Consider the following 20,731-nt stretch of genomic DNA (forward strand, 5'->3'; position numbering starts at 1 on the left):
AGAGAGAGAGAGAATAAAATCTACTTGATTCAGAATACGTTGTGACCTATCTACAACACAATATTTATTTTACGCTTTTTAACGTACCTTGATCCCTTTCTTGCGAAGCCTAACAACGATATTCGTTCCTTCTGCGAAGATAGTGACATCACCTAGCGCGACGTAGGGAAGCTTCACACGCTTCTCCAAAATCTTCACCTTTATCATTTGACCTAAACGAATCTGCAAACAATGTTGTACATAAACAAAAATTAAGCGCCAAGATATAAAAAAAAAGACGCGGTCTAGAGCTATTAAGTGGCCTCAGCAAGACAGAAAGTGCTAGTGCTAACGACTTTATAGCCAGATATAGAGACTTGGATCCCGCTTATGGCACAGAAATCCCAACAGATCATCTAATAAAATATAGTAATATGGATATTGAGTTTTATTAAATAGTGAAAATTGACTTTGTATGTAAATCCGTCGGAAACTGCACGTTCCTGGAAGACACTATGCCACGAGCTACAAAGGGGAGCTCGAGGTCTAAAAAGAAATGCCAAGCAGTTTTTAGGTGTATGTGATTCTAATGCTTGTGACGTGCAATAGAGAGCCAAAATTGTAGTTTCCTTAGTTTGAGACCGAAAAAAACGTACTGCGTCGGGGGCTGTATAAATAGCAGAACGCTTGATCGTGGTGTTGTCACGAAAAGAGAAGCAGTCGAGGAAACTTAATGCTAACGTGTCTACCGATAAGTCATAGGGCCATATGTGGTAGAGGCTAGGAGGTAGGCGCAAGTTATTTGGGGCTGAGAACAAATTATATGGTTTTATGTCGAGCAGCGGTTCTAATTGCGATCGGAACCTACAAGCAGAATAAATAGGCATATGGTTGTTATTAGGCTATTATCAAAACGTAATTTTTTAAAATCAGCTACGCGTCGATCCGCTGATCTGGTCGTCTCGTTTAATCGGTTAACACACAACAAAAATGTCAAACGAGGCTAAGTGTTGAGATGGCATGTATTATATGAGACCTAGTAGGGATGCTAGGAACTACATATAGTTGGCAACACATTCAGCCCAAACATCGTAGTGAAAAATGTAGATAAAAAGCAGCATACGAGTTTTCTATCACAGTTAATATCATATTCTATGTGTTTTATGTATTATTCGAAAATAATATGTGTACCTTGTGCTTATCAACACGAATGAGTAGCCCGCGTGTCCACGAATAATGCTTTGATCTACGAGGATCGTTGAAAACCTGCACACTGAACGTACTTCTCCCTGATACTGCTGAAGAGGTCAATCCACTTGACCCATGAACTACCAAGCTACTTTCATTTAGACGAAGACAGTCGTCAGTTACTAGCATGTATCGGCATTGACCCTGAAAATGGTTAAGCGAATAAACGACATCTTTACTTGCTAAATTTAGTTTAATTTTCTTACTGCGGGAAAGCTACTTCACATTATGAAAGATTTTTTCTCAAGCCAATTTTCTACTGCAGGGCTCGCTGAACCGTACAGTTGTACCCCTTGTTATTTCTTAGTGTAAGCCTTTATATTGATGAATAACACAATTACCCTCCTAAGGAGCATTGCTAAAAAAAAACGCTTGTTATAGACGGTTAATATGGTGTTGCGCGAGGTTGTTTACCAAGAGATTATCTCCCAACCAAAAAAGACTATAGGCCATCCAGAAAAGGCAATATGGGAGCTTTTGGTCAAATAATTATTCAAGACATTAATGGTAACCTCTCGACAAGCCGCAGAACGTTCTTTATGCTATGTTTATCGATTATAATGCCGCATACGACTATTCCATGTGTCGCGCTGATAATCTCCTCCGACGGACGCAGCTCGACTTTGTTCACCTCAATGATCTATAACGACGCGTTTAGAATGGCAGACGTAATCAAACCTCCAAGACCTCTTTTTTACCTTGAAGCAACATATCGCCTTTCCTACTTGCGTCCGTGACGGCTTCACACATAAATATTGCAGATGTTGAACCGGGTGAAATTTATTTGAAACTCGTACTAGGTCTACACCGCACGACAAGTAATCAACGCGTCTATTCTCCCGCTAGTGTCTCACTGCTAATCCAAAATGTAATACCACCCTTCAAATATCAGCCACTGCAGTTTCTTCCGGGTGTCTCAGAAGCGGAAGTTTGCCGTCACCAATATGGAACTCATCAACCAAAGAACTGTAAGAGATGAACGGTGGAAATTGTCGAATCCTCACATCGCTACTCGTCTTTGGCTATACCCGGATACCATAATAAACTGTGCTCACTAGCGAGCTACTATGAGCTAAACGAAGGATATGTCTGCATTAGATATGGCGACTCTGTGACACACATCACGCTGCCTGCCATGGCCTCGTGTCGTGCTAAAAAACCTGCCAGATGCACTAAATAAGTTGTTTTTTCACATTGAGCAGGCGCTTTAGAGCTCGTACTTTAGACAAAAACCTACAATTTGGAAAACACATGCCTCGAGAACAGGCTCATAGAGCAAAAAAAATAACTTTTCAGCGCTGTATTATACGAGACGTGAGCATCAGCAAAGGAAAATTTAAGAGTAGAGGAAATTAACTAACACATAAATGTCTTTTACATCTCTACATACTATAATCGCTATTAAGCTCATGCATAATTGATATCTGTTGTATGCATGACAATCATTAGAGTTACATTACCGCCGGTGCCGTAAATTATTGATAGCAGGATGAAGAAAATTTAATAAAAGCTGTCGGTTATTTATTACAGAAGATAACATTTCTTGAACGTTGATGGTACATCTGATTTGGTAAAAAACATATCCTGTTTTGTCTATGATTAAGCAGTATACAAACCTGAAAACTGTACATAACGCCGTCAAATGTTCGGTAGTGAGGATCACCAAAGACCGCGCATACGCCATCGCTCTAAAAAAAAAACAATCATATTCAGTAAGCTGTATTCTAGATAAAACAACTGTACGCGTAGCTAATACTATGAATCAAAGTTGCAGACCTCCTTTACCGGGAATGTGAAATCGATTAGGAACAGATCATTTGGGCGCATATCTTTATTATTCACGTTACCTCCACACACGACGGACAACAGTCGCCTGGGTTGGCCAAAACAAGCCTATGTTTAGGAGGGCACTTCGGAGATGGCGGACATTGCTTCGGCGCGCACCAAGCAGCTCCGCTCTGACAACGGCACTCTTTGCAGCGACCTGCCTTCCACGTGTCGCCATCCTGCAAGAAACGTAATGCAGCGATCGTCGGTAAAAAATCATCATATAGCAGCTAACCATTAAAGAAGACTTTGCGTAACGCGATTTAGGCACTGGACCCAACCTTAGGACTCCTTTACTACATGAAACCTTCAGCACTCCAACACAAAATAAACTACGGAAATTCGCGACCTTTCAAGGTAAATTTATTTTCTGACCTTTAAATATACGAGATGCAATGTAGCTATTTATCCTGGCCTTTTCACAACGTTGCAGATGGAATTGGTGAGGCTTCAAAGGTGCTGATTTGATTTTTCAACATCGTTTTGCCTACGATTTGGAAGGGCAAGATTGAAACAAAATCACCCATACCAGAAAACTATAATGTTTTATTATACTTAAATGATAAATTCGATTGATTATTTTGGAAGGTAGCAGTTTGAAATGTCCACTAAGCTACTCTAGGTTCAAGTCTTACTAAAGGAATGAAAACGACGTATTTTGGTAGGTATGATGTTTCGTTCGTTTCGTTTTGATTGGATGTTGTGCCGTGGATAGCTATTTTTTGCAGGAAAAAGCCGGAGCTCGGCGGTTCAAGCCTCGAGATACCCTATAGTCGTTCGCAATAAAACGGATACTCCAGCATTGTCTTGCAGTGCAATCAACTACGCCATGTGCCAAGTAAGCAAAACTCCAAACAGGTATGACCGACCTCACTAGTATTTCTGTTCTTCATTACAGGAGCACCTACTATTTCTTGCAACCTTTGAGACCTACTTATTGATAAGTATAGACTAAGGCAACTGATAAGGATGTCGCAAATGCGATTTGAAACGCCACTGCAACAGTTATGCGAGGCCATTTTACTGGCAGAGGATAACGTCACAGCCAAAAAAATTTCGAATCGAGCAATACATAGCCGGAGCAGGCGGGCTTGATAAGGTTAATTTAAAGCGACGCTTTTGGTTCAGCGGGGATTTCAAAGATTGCCACTGCTAATCAGGGAGGCAGCAAGGGAAAAATCAAACAATATTGAAGTCACAAAGCTATCGAAGTCTGAGAGGGACACGGCTATGGTAGTGGCAGCGAAGAAGGATGCTAACATTTAACTTCCTGTGAATTTAAGTCGAATGAAATAATGGAACCGGATATACATGGTGAGCCAGGAGTCGCCCAACAGTTTGAGAAGAATTAACAGTTAAACGCATTGCTATTTGCATTTACTTAAGTAGCAGGAGATTTTTTTTAGTTGTGCAACAAATTTTTACCAGTGGCATCGTAAAACCATTTCCATATGCCTATAGTAAAAGGGTATATGCATACTACGGGGTATTCAGATACTGGTTCACTAAACAAGTTATAGAATGGCAGTCGTTATTGTTGTAAATATTGTTTTTAAACCCATACTCACGCTATAGTATTATACCGTAATATCATAGAAATATATAAATTCAATTAGGATGTCTTTCTCAGTTAAATCTATCTTCAGTTTATGTATAACCGGCTATTTAACTAGGCACCAAACGAAGACTCCCCGATAGTCAAGAGATTTAAAAATTGTTCGATGATCTTTGGTTCATTGTATATTGTAGTTCTGCTAACGCCTTGAAGGAAGTTCTGATGAACTCTCAGAATTGGTGGAGCCTCAAAGACTTTCGAACTTTGGCCAGTATATAAGCAGATTTGCGAAAGAAGCTCTAAACTTCTTAGCGTTTATTCGTTACGGCGCTGGGCCTCTAGATCTAAACGTATTTTCTTTGGACTTGCGTCGACGTCAGTGACTCCTCAACAACTGATAAAAGACGCCAAATAACGATGGTGTGATGAAAAAAACATCACAAGTCGAGTAGTGAAATGCATGAATGGGTCACATTGAGAAAAAATGCATCGTCGACGTTAAAGTATACTTTATAGCTTACAAAACCAGATCAAGCGGCATGAAACTATTGACATAACAATACAGCCTAATAATAAGAACGAACCGCTACATGCTGATCATCATGTTCTGGGCACACTACAGCGAAACGAAGGGTACCAGCAAAGCACCGACATGAATGACTAGAAGAAAAGAGGCTACGAAGTTAATTACGGAGCGGGGAATTAGAAAAACAGAAATATAATTACGAAACTACAATCGGGTCGACCTTGCTTTGTATACGATTAGGCTTCTATAAGATTTAACTATATCGCAGGACTCACATGCAGGTCGCGAGCTAAGGAAATAGAGTCGCTACATCAGCGGCAACCATTGCTGACAGATAGGTTTAGGCCTCGGTAATTTACGAAATATCTGAGACTGAGAAAGTCTTGATAAGGAATGAAAGAAAGGCGCATAGTTTACAAGTTAAGAGCTCTGTCCTCGTGGCAGTGTAGTGGTAACATTATTACCTGTTAAACTTAGGAACACGTGAATCGATCTAGGTTTGAGGCCGGGCCTAAACACATCTTGTTTTATGCTGGCAGCGAACCGTTTGAAGTAGTCTAGTACCGGGTACAAAACCCAAAGCACTTATTTATCTAAATCTAGATTGTAAGACGTTTTCAAAGATTATAGGATCAACACATCCGAAGGCCGAAACATTGGTGTACCACATTTCTAACTAATGCCTCAGACCAAAGCTGGATAAATGTGTGATGTACCGCACAGATTATGTAATATAAAAGACGCTGTGGGCTCCATCTTGAACGACAAAGACACTGGGTTCATTTAATGAAAATAAGGTCAAACATATCCGAAACGTTGACATATTACTTTGTTTGTATTGCTATCTGGGAAGGGCTACCTGGGCGGTAAAAGGATTCCTGAAAATGGTCAAACAGCTCTGAGGGGAGGTCCGAATGAGGTTCTCTATCATGAATTCTCTATAAGTTCTCTGCCATTTCCACCAGTAGAATTCGTACCCAGAAAAAAATACTTGAGATCTTGAGTAAACAGTAATATCCACAATCACCAAAGGTACTAGAAGAAATACGGAAATGTTCAAAAAGCAAATAAGAAGGAAGGAATGATGGTCTGAGTTCTGGCTTCTCTAACGAACAACAAAAAGCAGAGAACATTTTGGTGGATTACAGAAGGAAAAAAAAACCGAGAAACCTTTGTACGTTTTAAAAATAGGATTCTCTACATTTTATACAAGCGGACGAAAAAAACGCGTTGTTGCGGGGGCTGCGCATTAAGCTGAAGGTCAACGAATTTGAGACATAATATAAAATACATTCCAATAAAGCAAAACACAGAAGCGCTGTCTAAACAGAAAGATCGTTTGAGAAACACCGAGCGTAACCGTAAGGCGATCATAAAAACAGGGATTAAGAATCCTGAGGGTCTATCAGTTTCTGATTTCTACAAAAAATGGCGGGCCTTCCTGTTTTAGTGCTGATTGTAATAATAGAGAAAAAAAATGTCAAATAGAGTTAGAGTGCCATTATTATAATTACTTCCGTTGAATACTGGCATCTTCGATTATCGTATCGACGAATACTTTATTTAGTTACTTTTTTATTAATATTAAAATCGGTTTTAATATGTTATTTAAATATGCTTGTTTATTTTATAAAATGTTGAAATTTGCACTTTTTAAAAATGACCCATTCACTTTAAAAATCAAGCTCGAGGAAAAGTTGTATGATCTGGTAAAAACGGTTACTACGTGACCGTACAGTCATGAGACAACCTCCCTGTGTTAGTAAAAAAACAACAAAAGGAGACGGCACGCACTCATTCAGGCGTATTCGACAGATAGGTAAGAAAAAGCTATAAATAATAATAAGAATAGCACCTAGGTGGTATAACATGGTTAAAAGGAATACTGTAAAAGTGTAGAATCTTAGTGCAAGTCTTATATTCATTCGTTATGTTTAATTTCCTCTGTAACGTTCCTTCTTCAGTTATTATTTCAACTGAAAGTAAAACGCTTATGTTTGATTGGATAAATATTTCTTTAGATAACCGCTTATAAAAACAATTTTTTTTAAGTGCATAAAAAGACTATTTCCGGTGATAGATACATTCACACGGCTTGATATAGTGCCGTAGGATTTCAATTTTATGACTGATCTAAACTTGATTGACTAAACTTATTAATACTAACTCCTATACAGTCGGATCTACTATAAACTTCTGTACTGCTAAAAACAAATATAATATCATATGAATTTGATGTCGAATTAGAGCTTTGAACCAGGCAGTTCAATGGTCTAGCGGTTAACCTTGCCTAGACAAACCTTTTAGTAGACAATTAATTAGTTATTTACAACACCGTTTTCCTACTGTCAATCCTATAAGTTAATTTAAAAGTAATCCAACACTTTCCTTGGTGCGTCAGAAGTTTAAATGAGCTCATACGACAAGATCCAAATTTGAATCTAGGCAAAAAATAGTAGAAAAAGCAGTCGAATTCCTCTCGAACACTCCTCGAAGCGTTGAAAGAAGATTGAGAGTCAGTTAGATCACAGAGAAAAAATTTTGCTCTCTATAGATTCTTTATAATAATAACGATAATAAAGCTAAAGAAGCAAATGTAATATAACTTCAAATGGAAAAAAATTGGGTGAGGTATTTCATAAACCGTTTCAATGTGTATGAAGCCGATCTTGTAATAATGGCTAGATACTTGCTAAGGTTTTCATTCCTTTGTCGTAATTGCTGAAATTGAGAACCATCACCCGTCCCGCAAAGATTTATAGCGTGTGAGAAAATTACTTTAGTCTCCAACCGTAATCATAAGAATACTACCAATACAACATAAATGTATATGTATTACTTAAAGTTAAAGCTATATTTAGCTTGACGTATTGAACGTTTTAATCAATCTATTTTTTTTTTGTGAATCTGAATGTATTCTCATGTATAATATGATGGAATTGATCGAGTGCCCTGGGTAGGAAGATACATTTATTTCGTTCGTTATTATTTTTTTAAATCAATGAAAGTAAGTCTAAAATAGAAACAGGCATATAAAGCGGCGATATATAGAGCTCTAAATTATAAAGAGTAGTCTTAAATAGTTTAAATCGAGGCTGTTTAATATGTGGAACTACGTGTAGCAAAGCTTCTGCATTATGTGTCTATTGAACGCAATTGTCATTAAGTCGAGAATACTACTTGGCATATATGACCGTTGTAATCGTTTCACATTCCAAAAAGAAGGCCGAGTCAACCAAATTTACTAGTTGGAAAAACTTGAAACAAGGCAGGCATAGCGGACTATCTATAAATGGATTACGAATTGTCGAAGATGAACTTAACTGGCCTCTATCCTAACGTTTGCTACTCCAAGCAAACAAAAAAAAACAATTATCGATGGCCTAACAAAGGCTAAGGTAACAATGTGCGGGAATAGATAAAAATGGTAAATCGGGCAATGCTCGCAGTTACCCCATCTGTCCAAATTCATTTTGATTTACGGCGACTGATGAGAGTAGGTTCGTTCTATTCTTTCTGTGGTAGATTCCTTGAGAACAAAATTGATTGATGTCTTCGACTGATGTTTCCAGCTATCCCGTATATTTACAGATCTCGGTTTCTAGAGGGTGTCCATGGTACGAAGACTAAAAGCTTTAATGTGCAAGATCGTACAACGATAAGAAACCGTTTCGGCGTGGGCTGTATGATTTGGCTTAACGTGGACAACCTATAAGTTTTAATAAAAATTAATAGATACTTTTAGTTAAAAGACTTCTGTATACGATAACTTGCGCATATAGTTCTAATCATGCTAACTTGTTCCGAGTTAACATACGCCTGTTCAATTCACGCTTAAAAATTCCTCATTTCCAGGTCCTCAGTATCTTTCCGAACAGCGACGTGCTTAATTAGCTTTGATGGTGATAAATAATTACCGGATTGTTGACTAATGCACCGAAGCTGTATATTGAATATTTTTAGTTTTAAGAGTACATCTACATTATTAAAAAACTTTGCGTATGTAATTTTTTTTCTTTATTGTTATGCAGAGTGTTGAAAAGGATTGTGTAGCTCAGCCAGTTTCTAATTAAAAATGGAAGCAACTTGCTTTGATGTTTATGTGTATCTCGACGCATTTCCTATTTGAGTCAGCAAATACTTCAAATATCTTTCGAAACGGTTATCTCTTCTCTGAAAATTGATTTATCAAGCGACCTAAAATTGCGGTTTTCGGAACACACTTCAGTGCCGCCCATCTTTTTTACGACCCACCTTCTCAGATTCACAAAGTAGCTAGGTAGGCAAGTTTCATTTAAATACGTGTGCAAGATTACGAGCAAGGAGTGCGCTAAAATGTCATTCCTTCAGTCTGTGGAAAATTCCGGCTTGTAGGTAATTCATATAAAGGAGAACTGCACAAACAACTACCATTACAAAAAGCTTCATTTGCCTGCACATATTCGTATCTGTACTTAGGGTTTGTGAGCGCGAGAGGTCGTACCGTTTATCACGTTGAGCGCTCCAATGTTATTTCGTAACTACCTGGCTCTATACTCCATCCACTCTCCATGAACGAGAAGAACCGTTATCATCAAATTGTCATTTATTATTGTGAATAAAAACAACAATGAAAGCGTTTTAAAATAACTCTTATAAATTGTTATTAGCGCGAAGGACAGGCGTCTGGCGTTAAAAACATTCTAGATATTACAGCTTGTGGGCGTTAAGGCTTTTGACATAGAAATACCTAATGACGATATGTGGTTCCTCTTTAGCGTGTTGCAAGATACGTTGCGCCATCGTTCTAAATCAGAACGATCGATTCAGCGGAAATTTTGACGACGGCCACGTAAGAAATGAGCATTGCCAAATGATATTAGTTGAGAATTAGGTGGCCGACTGACCTCTCGACCTAATCGTAGCACTTATTATAGGTATTTTTATAAGCTAATGGAAATATAAAATGAACTTATACTACCATATAGAGTCTTCCATTGTGTGTGCACTGCTGCAAAGGATTCTTTTCCCGTTTTTCTTGGAGGGCGGGACTTCGGCACCTGGGACAACAGGTATCACCTGAATGCGTCTGATGCTCCGGGGGACATTCGAGCCGAGGACAAACGATCCGGTGGCAGACGGAAGTACCATTCTACTCGTTTGCCGGAAACATCCAAAGTCAACAAAGAAATGTTATTCTATATTACTCATAAACTTTGTTTGACCCAACAAGTTTTATGATGGGGCTTAAGCTTAATCCTGTATCGTTGCTTTTTACTAGCCTATTTGACGTTGAATTTAACAGCAAAAATAGTAAGAAGCATAACTTATGGAAGGATGACTACGAGGCTATAAATGTAAAACATTCTTTGGCTCTACGAAGAACCATGTGCAATATGTTCCTTATTAAAATGCCTTTTTTTATACAGAGAAGTATATTTCGAAATATAGTAAGGTATTGCAGAAAAATAGTAGAAAGTTAGAAAAGTACGTTGATAATTCAGAGATAATAATAATAATAAAAAATTATGCTAGTTATTTGTTGCGTTTCAAGCTGTAACAATGAAGCACACGAATGAGAATTTTAAAATAACTCTATTCTTATTTAAAGGACGTACATAGATACGCAAACAAAACTCGCATGGTAAAGAATAATATAATTATAATAGCGATTAAAATATTTTAAAAAAGTATGAGAGATTTATCTGGCCAGGTCTGTCCAGTGTTTGTAAACATGTTCATCCGGCTAAGGGCCAAACATACTCAGTCTCTTTAGGTGGCCCCGTAATGGAAAATATCTGTTTTTGTTAGAGTGCTTAAATCGGACAGCGCATGGAAAACAATGGCAGTCAAATGTCTTCCCAGGCACCGCTTACATAATTCAAGGCGTTTCATGTCATTTTGAATTACGGCTCTGTGCAGTTCAGCAACAATTTCAGCACTCATTACACGAATAAAGGTCATATATTGTTTTCTGCGTTGTTTTATAGATTCTATATTTTACATTGCCCCATAGAAAAAATCGAGTGGAGTCAAACCATAGAACTGAAGAGATCCATCTTTGTCATCGATGTATATCAAAATCTGGGATAGGCCAATCGGTCGATCACTTTGCGTACGATAGCAGCAAGCTCGCTATAACTTGCTCATTCGGTTCGTGTTACTCGTGACTTCACTTCATCCGCAGTGAGTTAGTCTCTTCAAACTTCTTGATTAATCGTCTTAGTATTTCTTTCACCAACGAGGAGCCTCATCCGAGTTCTGTTTGACACTTACGGAATGACACTTACTGTTCCGTCCGACAGTAACTTTTTACAAGAACGCGTGTAGCAAGTCGCACACACTGTGTTTATTGCTCGACGGTCTGCCAGCCCCAGTTTGTGCATGACTATAACAGAAAGGAACCTTTCACCTACTTACATCCCAAAAAGGCAGTTTGGGTAAAAAGTGTGAAAAATGTATGTTCATTCGCGACAAATTGTCCACTTTCATTTATCTGCAATTTTAAATATGCTCTGTTCTGTGTCTCAGTCTATATCGAAATTGTTGTCACTGCGAAAGGGTGCACGCAATGCTAGAATACATATGACTTACTTAAACCTTTAAAAAAACACATTTTAGTTTATACTATCAAGCAAGCCAATCCTCCACCATATGCTTTTTTATAAATTAGATTTTTTTTGTTATGGCTCTATAAGGGGTTTTCCCTTACACGTGTCACGGCTCATATATAGATAATTTAATTCCATAGGCAGTGAGTCGCCGGCATAAACATTTTGCGCAACGAATGAGTTGTAATTTTAACTACCAAAGTGACAGACAACCATCTTAATGCCCCGGTTTCCCCCCTAGAGTAGTTCTGTTTCCGCATCGCAAATGTTACGACTTTAAGAGGGAGTGTAGAAATAGCTTGCTGTAAACGAGTCCCGTATCTATCTTATATGATATATCAGATAGATTAGATAAGATAAACAAAAACCTGATGCATGCACGTTCGGGATCTAGCTTATAAGTTGTTTCTAAGTTTGTATCTAAATGAAAACAGGTATTTTAACAACACTTTTTGCATGTGCTAAAATCGTCATTCCTGACGGTAATTTCTATTCAGTATAGCGACCAGTTACCGTGATCGTAGCTTCATATCGGGACCCAAACCGCTCACTTTTCTAAATATTATTTTTTCAATTCGCAAGGAACTTTTTATGGTAGTCGTACATTAAACAATATTGATAGGCGGAAACTTTTCAAAGTGTCGAATATATGTGCCATAAGCTGAAGTTCCATTATTGCAGGCCAGAAGTCCTAAGGCGCAAAGGCTCAAATAAGAGCGGAAGTTCATAAGGTACGAAAAGGCGCGAAAAATCTCAAAGACACTAATCGTTGGAGTGTATTTGACGATCTAATTAATGCTTGATATCTCTCGCTTCGAAAAGGACCATTAATTTTTGTATTAAAGACTCAAGTGTATCAAAAATGAAATTTTGGATATTTGAATAAATATTTGAGCCCCTCAAATCTAAACCTTATTGAGGACCTTCCGGTTTGCCTTACAAAATTCTTTCCCTAATTTTTCGGAGGCCGCGTGAAAGCTGCTAATACCGAAAACCGTTTATTTCAAGCAAAATAAGAGCTTTTTAACCTGGGTCGGAATTTGTTTAAAGCGAAAGTATTAGATAACAACTAATGAAGTAGCTGTAAAGTTTCGAAAACGACGCAGAGCTTTTCACCATGACGACTTCGTGATTTTGTTCGACACTGAAGTAGCTTTCCTGTGGTTCCAAGAATAGCGGATATTGGCATATATAATCTGGTATATAAGTAAATTTAGTAGGATTCAGGCCGAATGCCCTATACATTTCATTCATTTGTACACATATATTTTTTATATTCTACAAGCTTTATAAAAATAATAACTAATGATTTCTGACAATAAAAGGATACAGTCAAGCAAATCATTTCCTTGCTTTCCTATGGCTGAAAGTGTGATAAGGCATTTTTTGATATAAATGACTAAATATAAGGATCACAACAATTGTCAATGCGCTAAACTTTTCTTCAGTTGCCGTTGCGATTTATCATCAAGAAGACTGCCTAAAGCACGACGTACGTCTGGTTTCACATACGCTATGTGTCACTAAACATGCTATAGATTATCTTTTGTTCACAAGTGTTTAAATACCGGGTACTAGACACCTAAATAAGGCATTGCAGTCCATGCTTGTCTGGAATCTAGTTGCTCTATATGATTGCTAAGACCGATAAAAAACTAAACTATGATATCGAAACGAACATGGAAATTATTATTTGATCAAGTTACGGAATCGTCAAAGCTAACTGCTGGGCACAGAAACCCACATACTGCTGTTTGCATGGCAGTCGGATACACTTGAGCATAAGCTAATAATAGAATTTCTAGAGGGTGCTATCGAGTCTTACTGTTTTGAGATTATGGATGAAAAGACAAGGAGCTCAAAGCATGAGCCTTGCACCAGCCTGGATATGCACGCAGGGATTGCCAAGCGAATTATCCCTTTCCACTCGCAAATGATGGCCTAACATGTGCACGTTGTTTTTGCGAAATTTTTACATTAGTAGAGTATGGTCGGCCCACCAAAGGTTAACGACGGTTCAGCCAACATCGTTTCTATATAGCATCATCTCTCTCCAGATAATTTAGAAAATTGTTAAAATGTAAGGAGTTTATTGTTGTATCTCATTGTGCCCTCTACCCAAAAAAAAAACTAAACTCACGTAACTCCAAGGATTCAGAAGAAGGATACCTGAAGAGATATATTAGAAAAAAATAAAAAAATGAATCGACAAAGATAAAGATGCTTAATATCACTACTAGTATTTTTTTTTTTTTTTTTTTATATTATAGCTGTCTTTATTTTCACGAAAGCGATGTATAGTCGAATATAATAGTGTCCTAGTAACACGATCATTTCTTCGTGTCTAAAGTAATGTTCAGTTATCAGGTTTAGACTAATATGGCAGAGTAGAAGTGAAATTGTTTTTGCCATTATATCAGAAAAATGGCGTTAGTTTGCTAAAACACCTTGCTTGCTGTCACCGACACTGCCATCATATTCGTTAAATCAACCCCCATAAACGAGTAAAGTAATAATAAGCGATAATGCTAATGATAATAATAATAATAATCCAAAATGTACTTCAGAGACAGACCATATTGATCGATAAACTCTTGGATGAGTAGAACTCTGTAAATAAAATATTATCAGTTATTGAAGTTAGAACGCGCCGAAAAGAGTCTAAAAAGATAGGCCTGATTATCTTTTAAGCTTAGTAATCTTTACCGGGCATCATTGCTTTATAGCAATGATCATATCAAAAAGATCATACAAACGTTCTGAGCAAGCGACAAATTTATTTCGCTCTGTTCCGTCGTAGACCAAATTCTGGTGAAATAAGGTCACATAAAAGTAAATTATAGTAAATACTTATAAATGCTTCGCATGTTTGACTAATAGATCAGTTTGATCGCTAGAGTGAAAAAGCGGTAAGTTGCTGCTCGTGCATGAGCTCCAAGTTTTACATTCAGTTGAGGCTCTGTGACTTCAGATTATAACACTAATGTCACGCTAAACTAATACGAATAGCATTACGTTCATGACCTCTAACTTAAATAGGAACGGTCTGTACCGAGCCGGAGCTGCTACTAGAAGTTTACATCTGTCACAAAAAGAAAAAATACTACCGAAGCACTCTTATCTAATTCCAATAAGAGATATATGAATACTTGACATGATTTATTGTTCACTTAACTTAAGCTAACACTCACAGTACACGAACACGAGGTGCATTGGTCGAGAGGCCAAGCAGTCCCATCGTCAAAAACTTCAGTGCCGATCATGCATCGGCCACCAAGTGGGGACCCCACTAGTGATTTCGTACCTGCAACGCAGAGACATGAAGTATATGTATTTAGGCTATGTCACCGAATAAACTATTTTCTAAATATATTTCATGGACAATAATTTAACTTTTTTTAGGCAATTTTTGGCTTTGTATGTTGACGTATACATACCAAAAACAGCTATTTATGTTTATCAAACGAGGCTGCAATGAATTTTTTTGCGATTTTAGATGCACATTACATTCGCTGCTATACGAGTGCGCTTAAAAAAAGGCACTGATGCCTGCCGTAAAAGTAAATGTCTGCCGACCTTGGCAAAAAGGATGGAAAGGTTGTGGGCAGACTCTGTGTTCTGGAATACAGTTCGTGCAATATGAATCTGATCGATTACTTGGTCGTGCTCGGCAATTATCGTTGTCTTCTTGTTTTTTCCTCTTTCAAAGCAGAATTGTGTGAGAGAAAGCCCATTATAACTAACACAAAAATCCTGCCTCCGTACGCCAATTCATCCATAAACGGCTCCACTTTTGTAATGAGTAGGATAACTGCAGTTCTATATGTTTGGCTTGCACTTTATTTGTAAGAGCTGAGCTCGAACGACTATTTCCAATGTAAATGTTTAAAACAATGCTTCCTGGAAATAAAATGAAAATAGTTCTATAACCTACGACACTCCTGTGGTAGTTCACCTTTAAGCTCAATATACTATTCGCTATTTTCGTAATAAATGCTAATATCTGCCTTTTTCTGCATATACTTTCTCATCGTGAATTCCTTAATAAGGGCGGACCGCATTGTTGGACTCAAAATAAATATTTTTTTATATTTTGAAAATTCTTCTTTTCGTCCACATTTAACAATTTTTTGTGGGATTTAGACTATTGCTAAACTTGAAGTGCTCTTTTTGTTAGATATGGATGAGCTGATATTTGGGACTTGCTTTTGGAATAATGCCTTTTCACTACCTCCTTTTATTTTATTTAATATTTATTTATCATAAATCAAATAATTTCCCATTAGTAGGCCCTAAAGTGATCGTACTACACATACTATCATCGATCCCCGTATTTTTTTAATACCTATCCCTTACAAATGCCTCTTAGATACCGTGTTGTCGGCCATGACTAACGTATGGATTTCATTACAAACCTAAGAGTTAGTAAACCATTAAACGTTACATAACAAAAGCTTTCCGGAACATTTTGCATTAATATACCTTCACCATTTAGCCTACAGTTATTTTATCAGAAATACCAGTTTTATCGCAAGTCGCCCCAACTCTTAGAGATTCATTTTCTGGACTAAAAGTACACTCTAATGAAGGTAGACAAAAGTCTATGACCGTTTACATAAATCTTCATGTATGCATATATACATCGTTAAATGGGCAAATTTGGGGCATATTGGCTAATGGAGATCGCATCTAACTGAGTTTTTCCTTGATACTGTTGTCGAATGTGCAGCCAATTTTTGCAAAGCTTCACTTTAGGGAACAGTAGCACTATCTCAACAACTCAACACGATGCCATGAGATCGTTAACGAAGTGTAACTAATGACATACCCTTATTAGAATTGAAACAGCCGTGTATAATATGGTTGTGTTCAATAAAGGAATCCTAAAAGAACATCTAGACTTTTCCCCGTCGTTTTTATCAATTTAGTTACCAACCAATAAGGTCGCTAAAACCTACGAGAGGCCATTTCAGAATAAACTAGGTAAGTTTATTAATTCTGTAAAAAACAAACTGAGTTGGCATAGAAACCTTTCGAGGCATCTACTTTCTGCCACTATCATACCTTTTAAATCATCTAGCATTAATTACACAAACACAGCCATTTATACCTTTCTAGCACTAATTAAGCAAGCTATACATATATATAGAATAAGTTGAGAGCAACAAAATCAAATTTTCAATAGTGGCATACTTTCCATGGAAATTTGAAAAAAATGGATACCGACGAAATTAATAAACACTAAGTTCTCTGACGTTCTTGCCATGTTAATTATTATAAGCGTTCACCTTTTATTTTAACCATAAAAAATGTAAATACGACGGGTGCTAAAAGTGAAAAAATCATTTTACGGTTTTTAAAAGATCTTCATGTGTTTACGTTATCTATGTGGAGTTTTTGATATGTGAGAACACAAGCACAACAACGCCGTCAGGACACACGAGGAAACTGGCTGTGCACTTCCCAGTCTGATTCCCTTGCAGCAAATTCATTTTAGCCTTATTTTGTTAGCGAAACAAATGTCAGCGTTAGTCATCGTTCTATAAAATACAAATGTTCAAGCTTTATTGCCGTTAAGTTAAGCTTAACGTCAGTAGACAAACACGTTAGTACTGCACCATCAGGGCGATACTTTTGTTGTAGATAATGGAACCTATTATTCACTATAAGATCTTTTTACTCATAGAAAAATTAAAATAGTATAGTAAGGGGTCTTCTCATCTAATAAATACATCCAAATGTGTTAGGACCAGGGAATTGCGTCCATCAGTACTATCAGTCATCCTGTTGCACATGTAAAGCAGATTTGCTCGAAGGATACGCTATATTCTACCAAAGAAGCTGATACTAAAACTATATTTATAACAATAATATTTTATTTAATTTTAATACCAAAAGACTTGGTTATAGCTAGCAGTTGTCATCTTTAGACAGTTTGCTATTTGTGTAGCTCACATAATTGTCTGAAGTAAGAAGAAGCTTGTGAAGAACGCTATCTGATGTAGACTGAAGTTTCGATAATTTTTCGCTAGGCATCACCAAGTATGGCCGTGTGATCACCTACCTGCACTTTGAAAAGAACAGCAAGGGTCGGCCAGCATCAGTTCGTTGTATCCACTAATCTTTAATCGGCTAAGCCAGTAAATCTTGCTTACAAAGGGAACGAAGGTTTGTATAAGACTCGGCAAAAGCCAATAAAGTTAGTAGGCGAATTAGTAATATTGCGCTCGGACCCCAAATGATCTTAATGTACATAGCGTTTGTAAACAAAATGCGCATCTTAACTTGCGCATGCTACACAGGCTTAGTATGCCCTCCATAACACGAGCAATACGGCTTATTGAAGAATATTGGTGTATCTTATAAACTGTCAAAACTTTGATTTTTTGCTTCTTGTGATGAGGTACAAAACAAAGTTTCTAACCCTTAGGCTTATTTTCTTGTAGGGACATAAGGAAGGTCTCGCTTACGAAACTACTGCTAACTCCTTCTAATCTCTGACTCTAAGTATCTCTTCTACTGCCAAATCTTTCGCTCACTGCGAATAACTGGTCTCCTCTAAGACATAAGTAGCCTATTTTAGGAACTTATCAGGCACGTGTCAGAAATAAGAGCTACCAGTTCTAAATTATTTTCATTCAGTCACCTGAGACATCTTCTAGGTAATGAAGTAGATCGTCAATTTTTTGACTGAAGTAAGAGTTTTCATAGAGTAACAACTTTTCTTAATGCTGTTTATCACTCTATAGGTGTTCAGACACAATACCTTGATGTCCCATGATCGCATTCAGAAAATGTTTTTCTCCACCCAACATTATCACCCCTCAGAACATTTAAGTTTTAAAAATATCCTATATATAGCAAGTAGGTTAAGCACAGTTCAAGTGGCCTTGGACACCAGCAGTGATCGATCGATGACTAAAACAAAAGGTCGGTGCACTCTTATCACAGAAAACTGTCGAACTTTCTCCAGTTCCACGAAATCCTACTGTCACTATTGGTATGACCTAGAAGTCCAGATTGTGTAGCGATTTAACCTATCGAAGAAGCCAACACTAGTCGAGTCCCGTAGGACGTGACATAGCAGACTCAAGCATAACTAAAAAGTGATCTAAAGGGCTAAGCCTATCAAAAAGCTATGCGTTTAACAACGATGAAATGTTCTTTATTTTTTTATGTCCCGCATGGCCCACTGATTTTAAAACTTATTTTCACGTGCTGATGTCCGCGATTCTAGTCTCAACGCCATGCCAAACAAATACCTATACCTCTTATATCAAATTACTTATTCCCTTTTGGCAGCATTTGATTATACAGTGCGCTGTTTTACCATCCAGATAACAATGTACGGTGGTAGAAGATAAGGTCATATCTTACGTAGTATTACTTCATATTGCTAGGGCTGCCGGTTTTAGATGGGCGAGTCACGCCTCGTGTGAGCTGCTTACGATTACTAAAGTTCCTCTCTAGTATCGGCGGTTGCTTAAAAATGGAAAAATATTACTTTTATATGTTTCCTTAAATTTGAATTATGAAGAACGTCAGAAATTCGCAAGCCAATTTAGACACTGTTTTATAGGTTTTATTGGGATTAAACATGTTAGTAATTTCTTGTAAGGACCACTTGACTCCGACCATTTTTCATACAGAGCTGTGAACGCTTACATGATTAGGTTTGTATTTAGTATGTGATATTCATATAAATTTGTACATTATGATACAAGATACTCATACATGTGGCCTTCTCTTTAACTGAGCGTCCTCAACGTTTAGCGTAAGAATAGTGGAGTGACGGCTAACGTTGAAATCTAGTGGTTACCAAAAGGAGTAAGCTAGAAGAGAAAGAACTTCATCCTTCTGTATTAATGCACCCGCCACATCGGCATCGTTCTGCTAGAAAGTTCACCCCTCTCGTTAGCCGAAAACAAACATAGAATGTCAGAGGCTACAAACTTCACATCGACGCCACCCAGCGTTAGAAACGTAGTTCAACAGCCGGAACTTCTCAAAATTGAGCAATATGTCCATTAATTAAGCTGTTGTCCGTTGGCTGTGTATCGAACGGCACACTGTACAAACATAGAAAATAGAGAAACTGTCGCAATCATAAATACTTAATACCTGCTAGTGCATTTTGAATATGCTCCGCAGATACCACCTTGCGTATTTGCCCTCTTTTCCGCTAAGCAGGGTTTGCTTGACAAGCAAATGTTGATAACTGAAGCAAGCTTTAATAAAACAATATGCTGTACCCCCATGCGTCTAGGGTGTACCAGCTAAATTTGAATTTAATGTAAAGAGGAAGCAATTTAATTGGCAATTTCACCATATAGTTATGTGTTTAGTGTGTGCGGCTGAATGTGTCTTTTTCAAAGTGCGTGTCATGTAGATACAGCCTGGAAAGAAAGGACCTACCATGAAATTAGTACTGCGCGCGAGATCATTAAATTTTGACAACTGATGGTTTACCTTATGCGACTTCTGGAACAGACTTCCGTGTGCCAAAACGAGACCCGTGCTAACTAATCGTTGATATTATATTTAGAAAAATTGTGTTTCGAAATATTAACTAGGAAGTACTGATAACAGGCCGAGAAGTGCCAAAGAAGATTGGTTGATTCCGACCTCACTCTATTGAGTTTGATATTTCTAATTAAACTTTAAAAAAAGATTCCAATACGCGTGATCTTTGTAATTATAATAACTGTAATAACATGAACAAGGCATTAATATGTTCAATAACTTTTTATAATCATCTTCTCTTACCAGATATTTCGGTGCGATAGTCGCACAGGTTCCAAGCCGTAAGTTAAAAATTTCTAGAGAATGACTGGTCAGTGAAGGTTGTTGTAATATTAGCTCAAGCATCGCCGAAAAAGTACCGACGGCAAACATCGAGGCCAGCCAAAGACGAGTACCATTATAGGAAGTTTGCTACGCAATTATAAAATATTTCTCTTATGGAAATGTAAAGGATCGTGAAATTGCAGAGGGTTCGATGACTAC

General features: G+C 37.5%; 1 protein-coding gene across 5 annotated transcripts in view; it reads right to left on the reverse strand.

Moving 5' to 3' along the window:
* LOC111253836 (BMP-binding endothelial regulator protein-like) overlaps positions 1 to 20,731 on the reverse strand; it is a 118,248-nt gene that overhangs the window by 23,025 nt on the left and 74,492 nt on the right. For all 5 annotated transcript variants that reach the window (XM_086974156.1, XM_022813924.2, XM_022813923.2 and 2 more), the window contains 6 exons: positions 14,917 to 15,029; positions 10,096 to 10,266; positions 3,075 to 3,233; positions 2,844 to 2,915; positions 1,171 to 1,371; positions 88 to 222 (listed from right to left, as the gene is read on the reverse strand). In XM_086974156.1, the coding sequence (XP_086830282.1) occupies positions 88 to 222; positions 1,171 to 1,371; positions 2,844 to 2,915; positions 3,075 to 3,233; positions 10,096 to 10,266; positions 14,917 to 15,029 (851 nt within the window). The remainder of the gene's footprint in view (positions 1 to 87; positions 223 to 1,170; positions 1,372 to 2,843; positions 2,916 to 3,074; positions 3,234 to 10,095; positions 10,267 to 14,916; positions 15,030 to 20,731) is intronic.

This window comes from Varroa destructor, unplaced genomic scaffold (assembly GCF_002443255.2).
Source record: "Varroa destructor unplaced genomic scaffold, Vdes_3.0 BEIS01000007.1, whole genome shotgun sequence".
NCBI classification, from domain to species: domain Eukaryota; kingdom Metazoa; phylum Arthropoda; class Arachnida; order Mesostigmata; family Varroidae; genus Varroa; species Varroa destructor.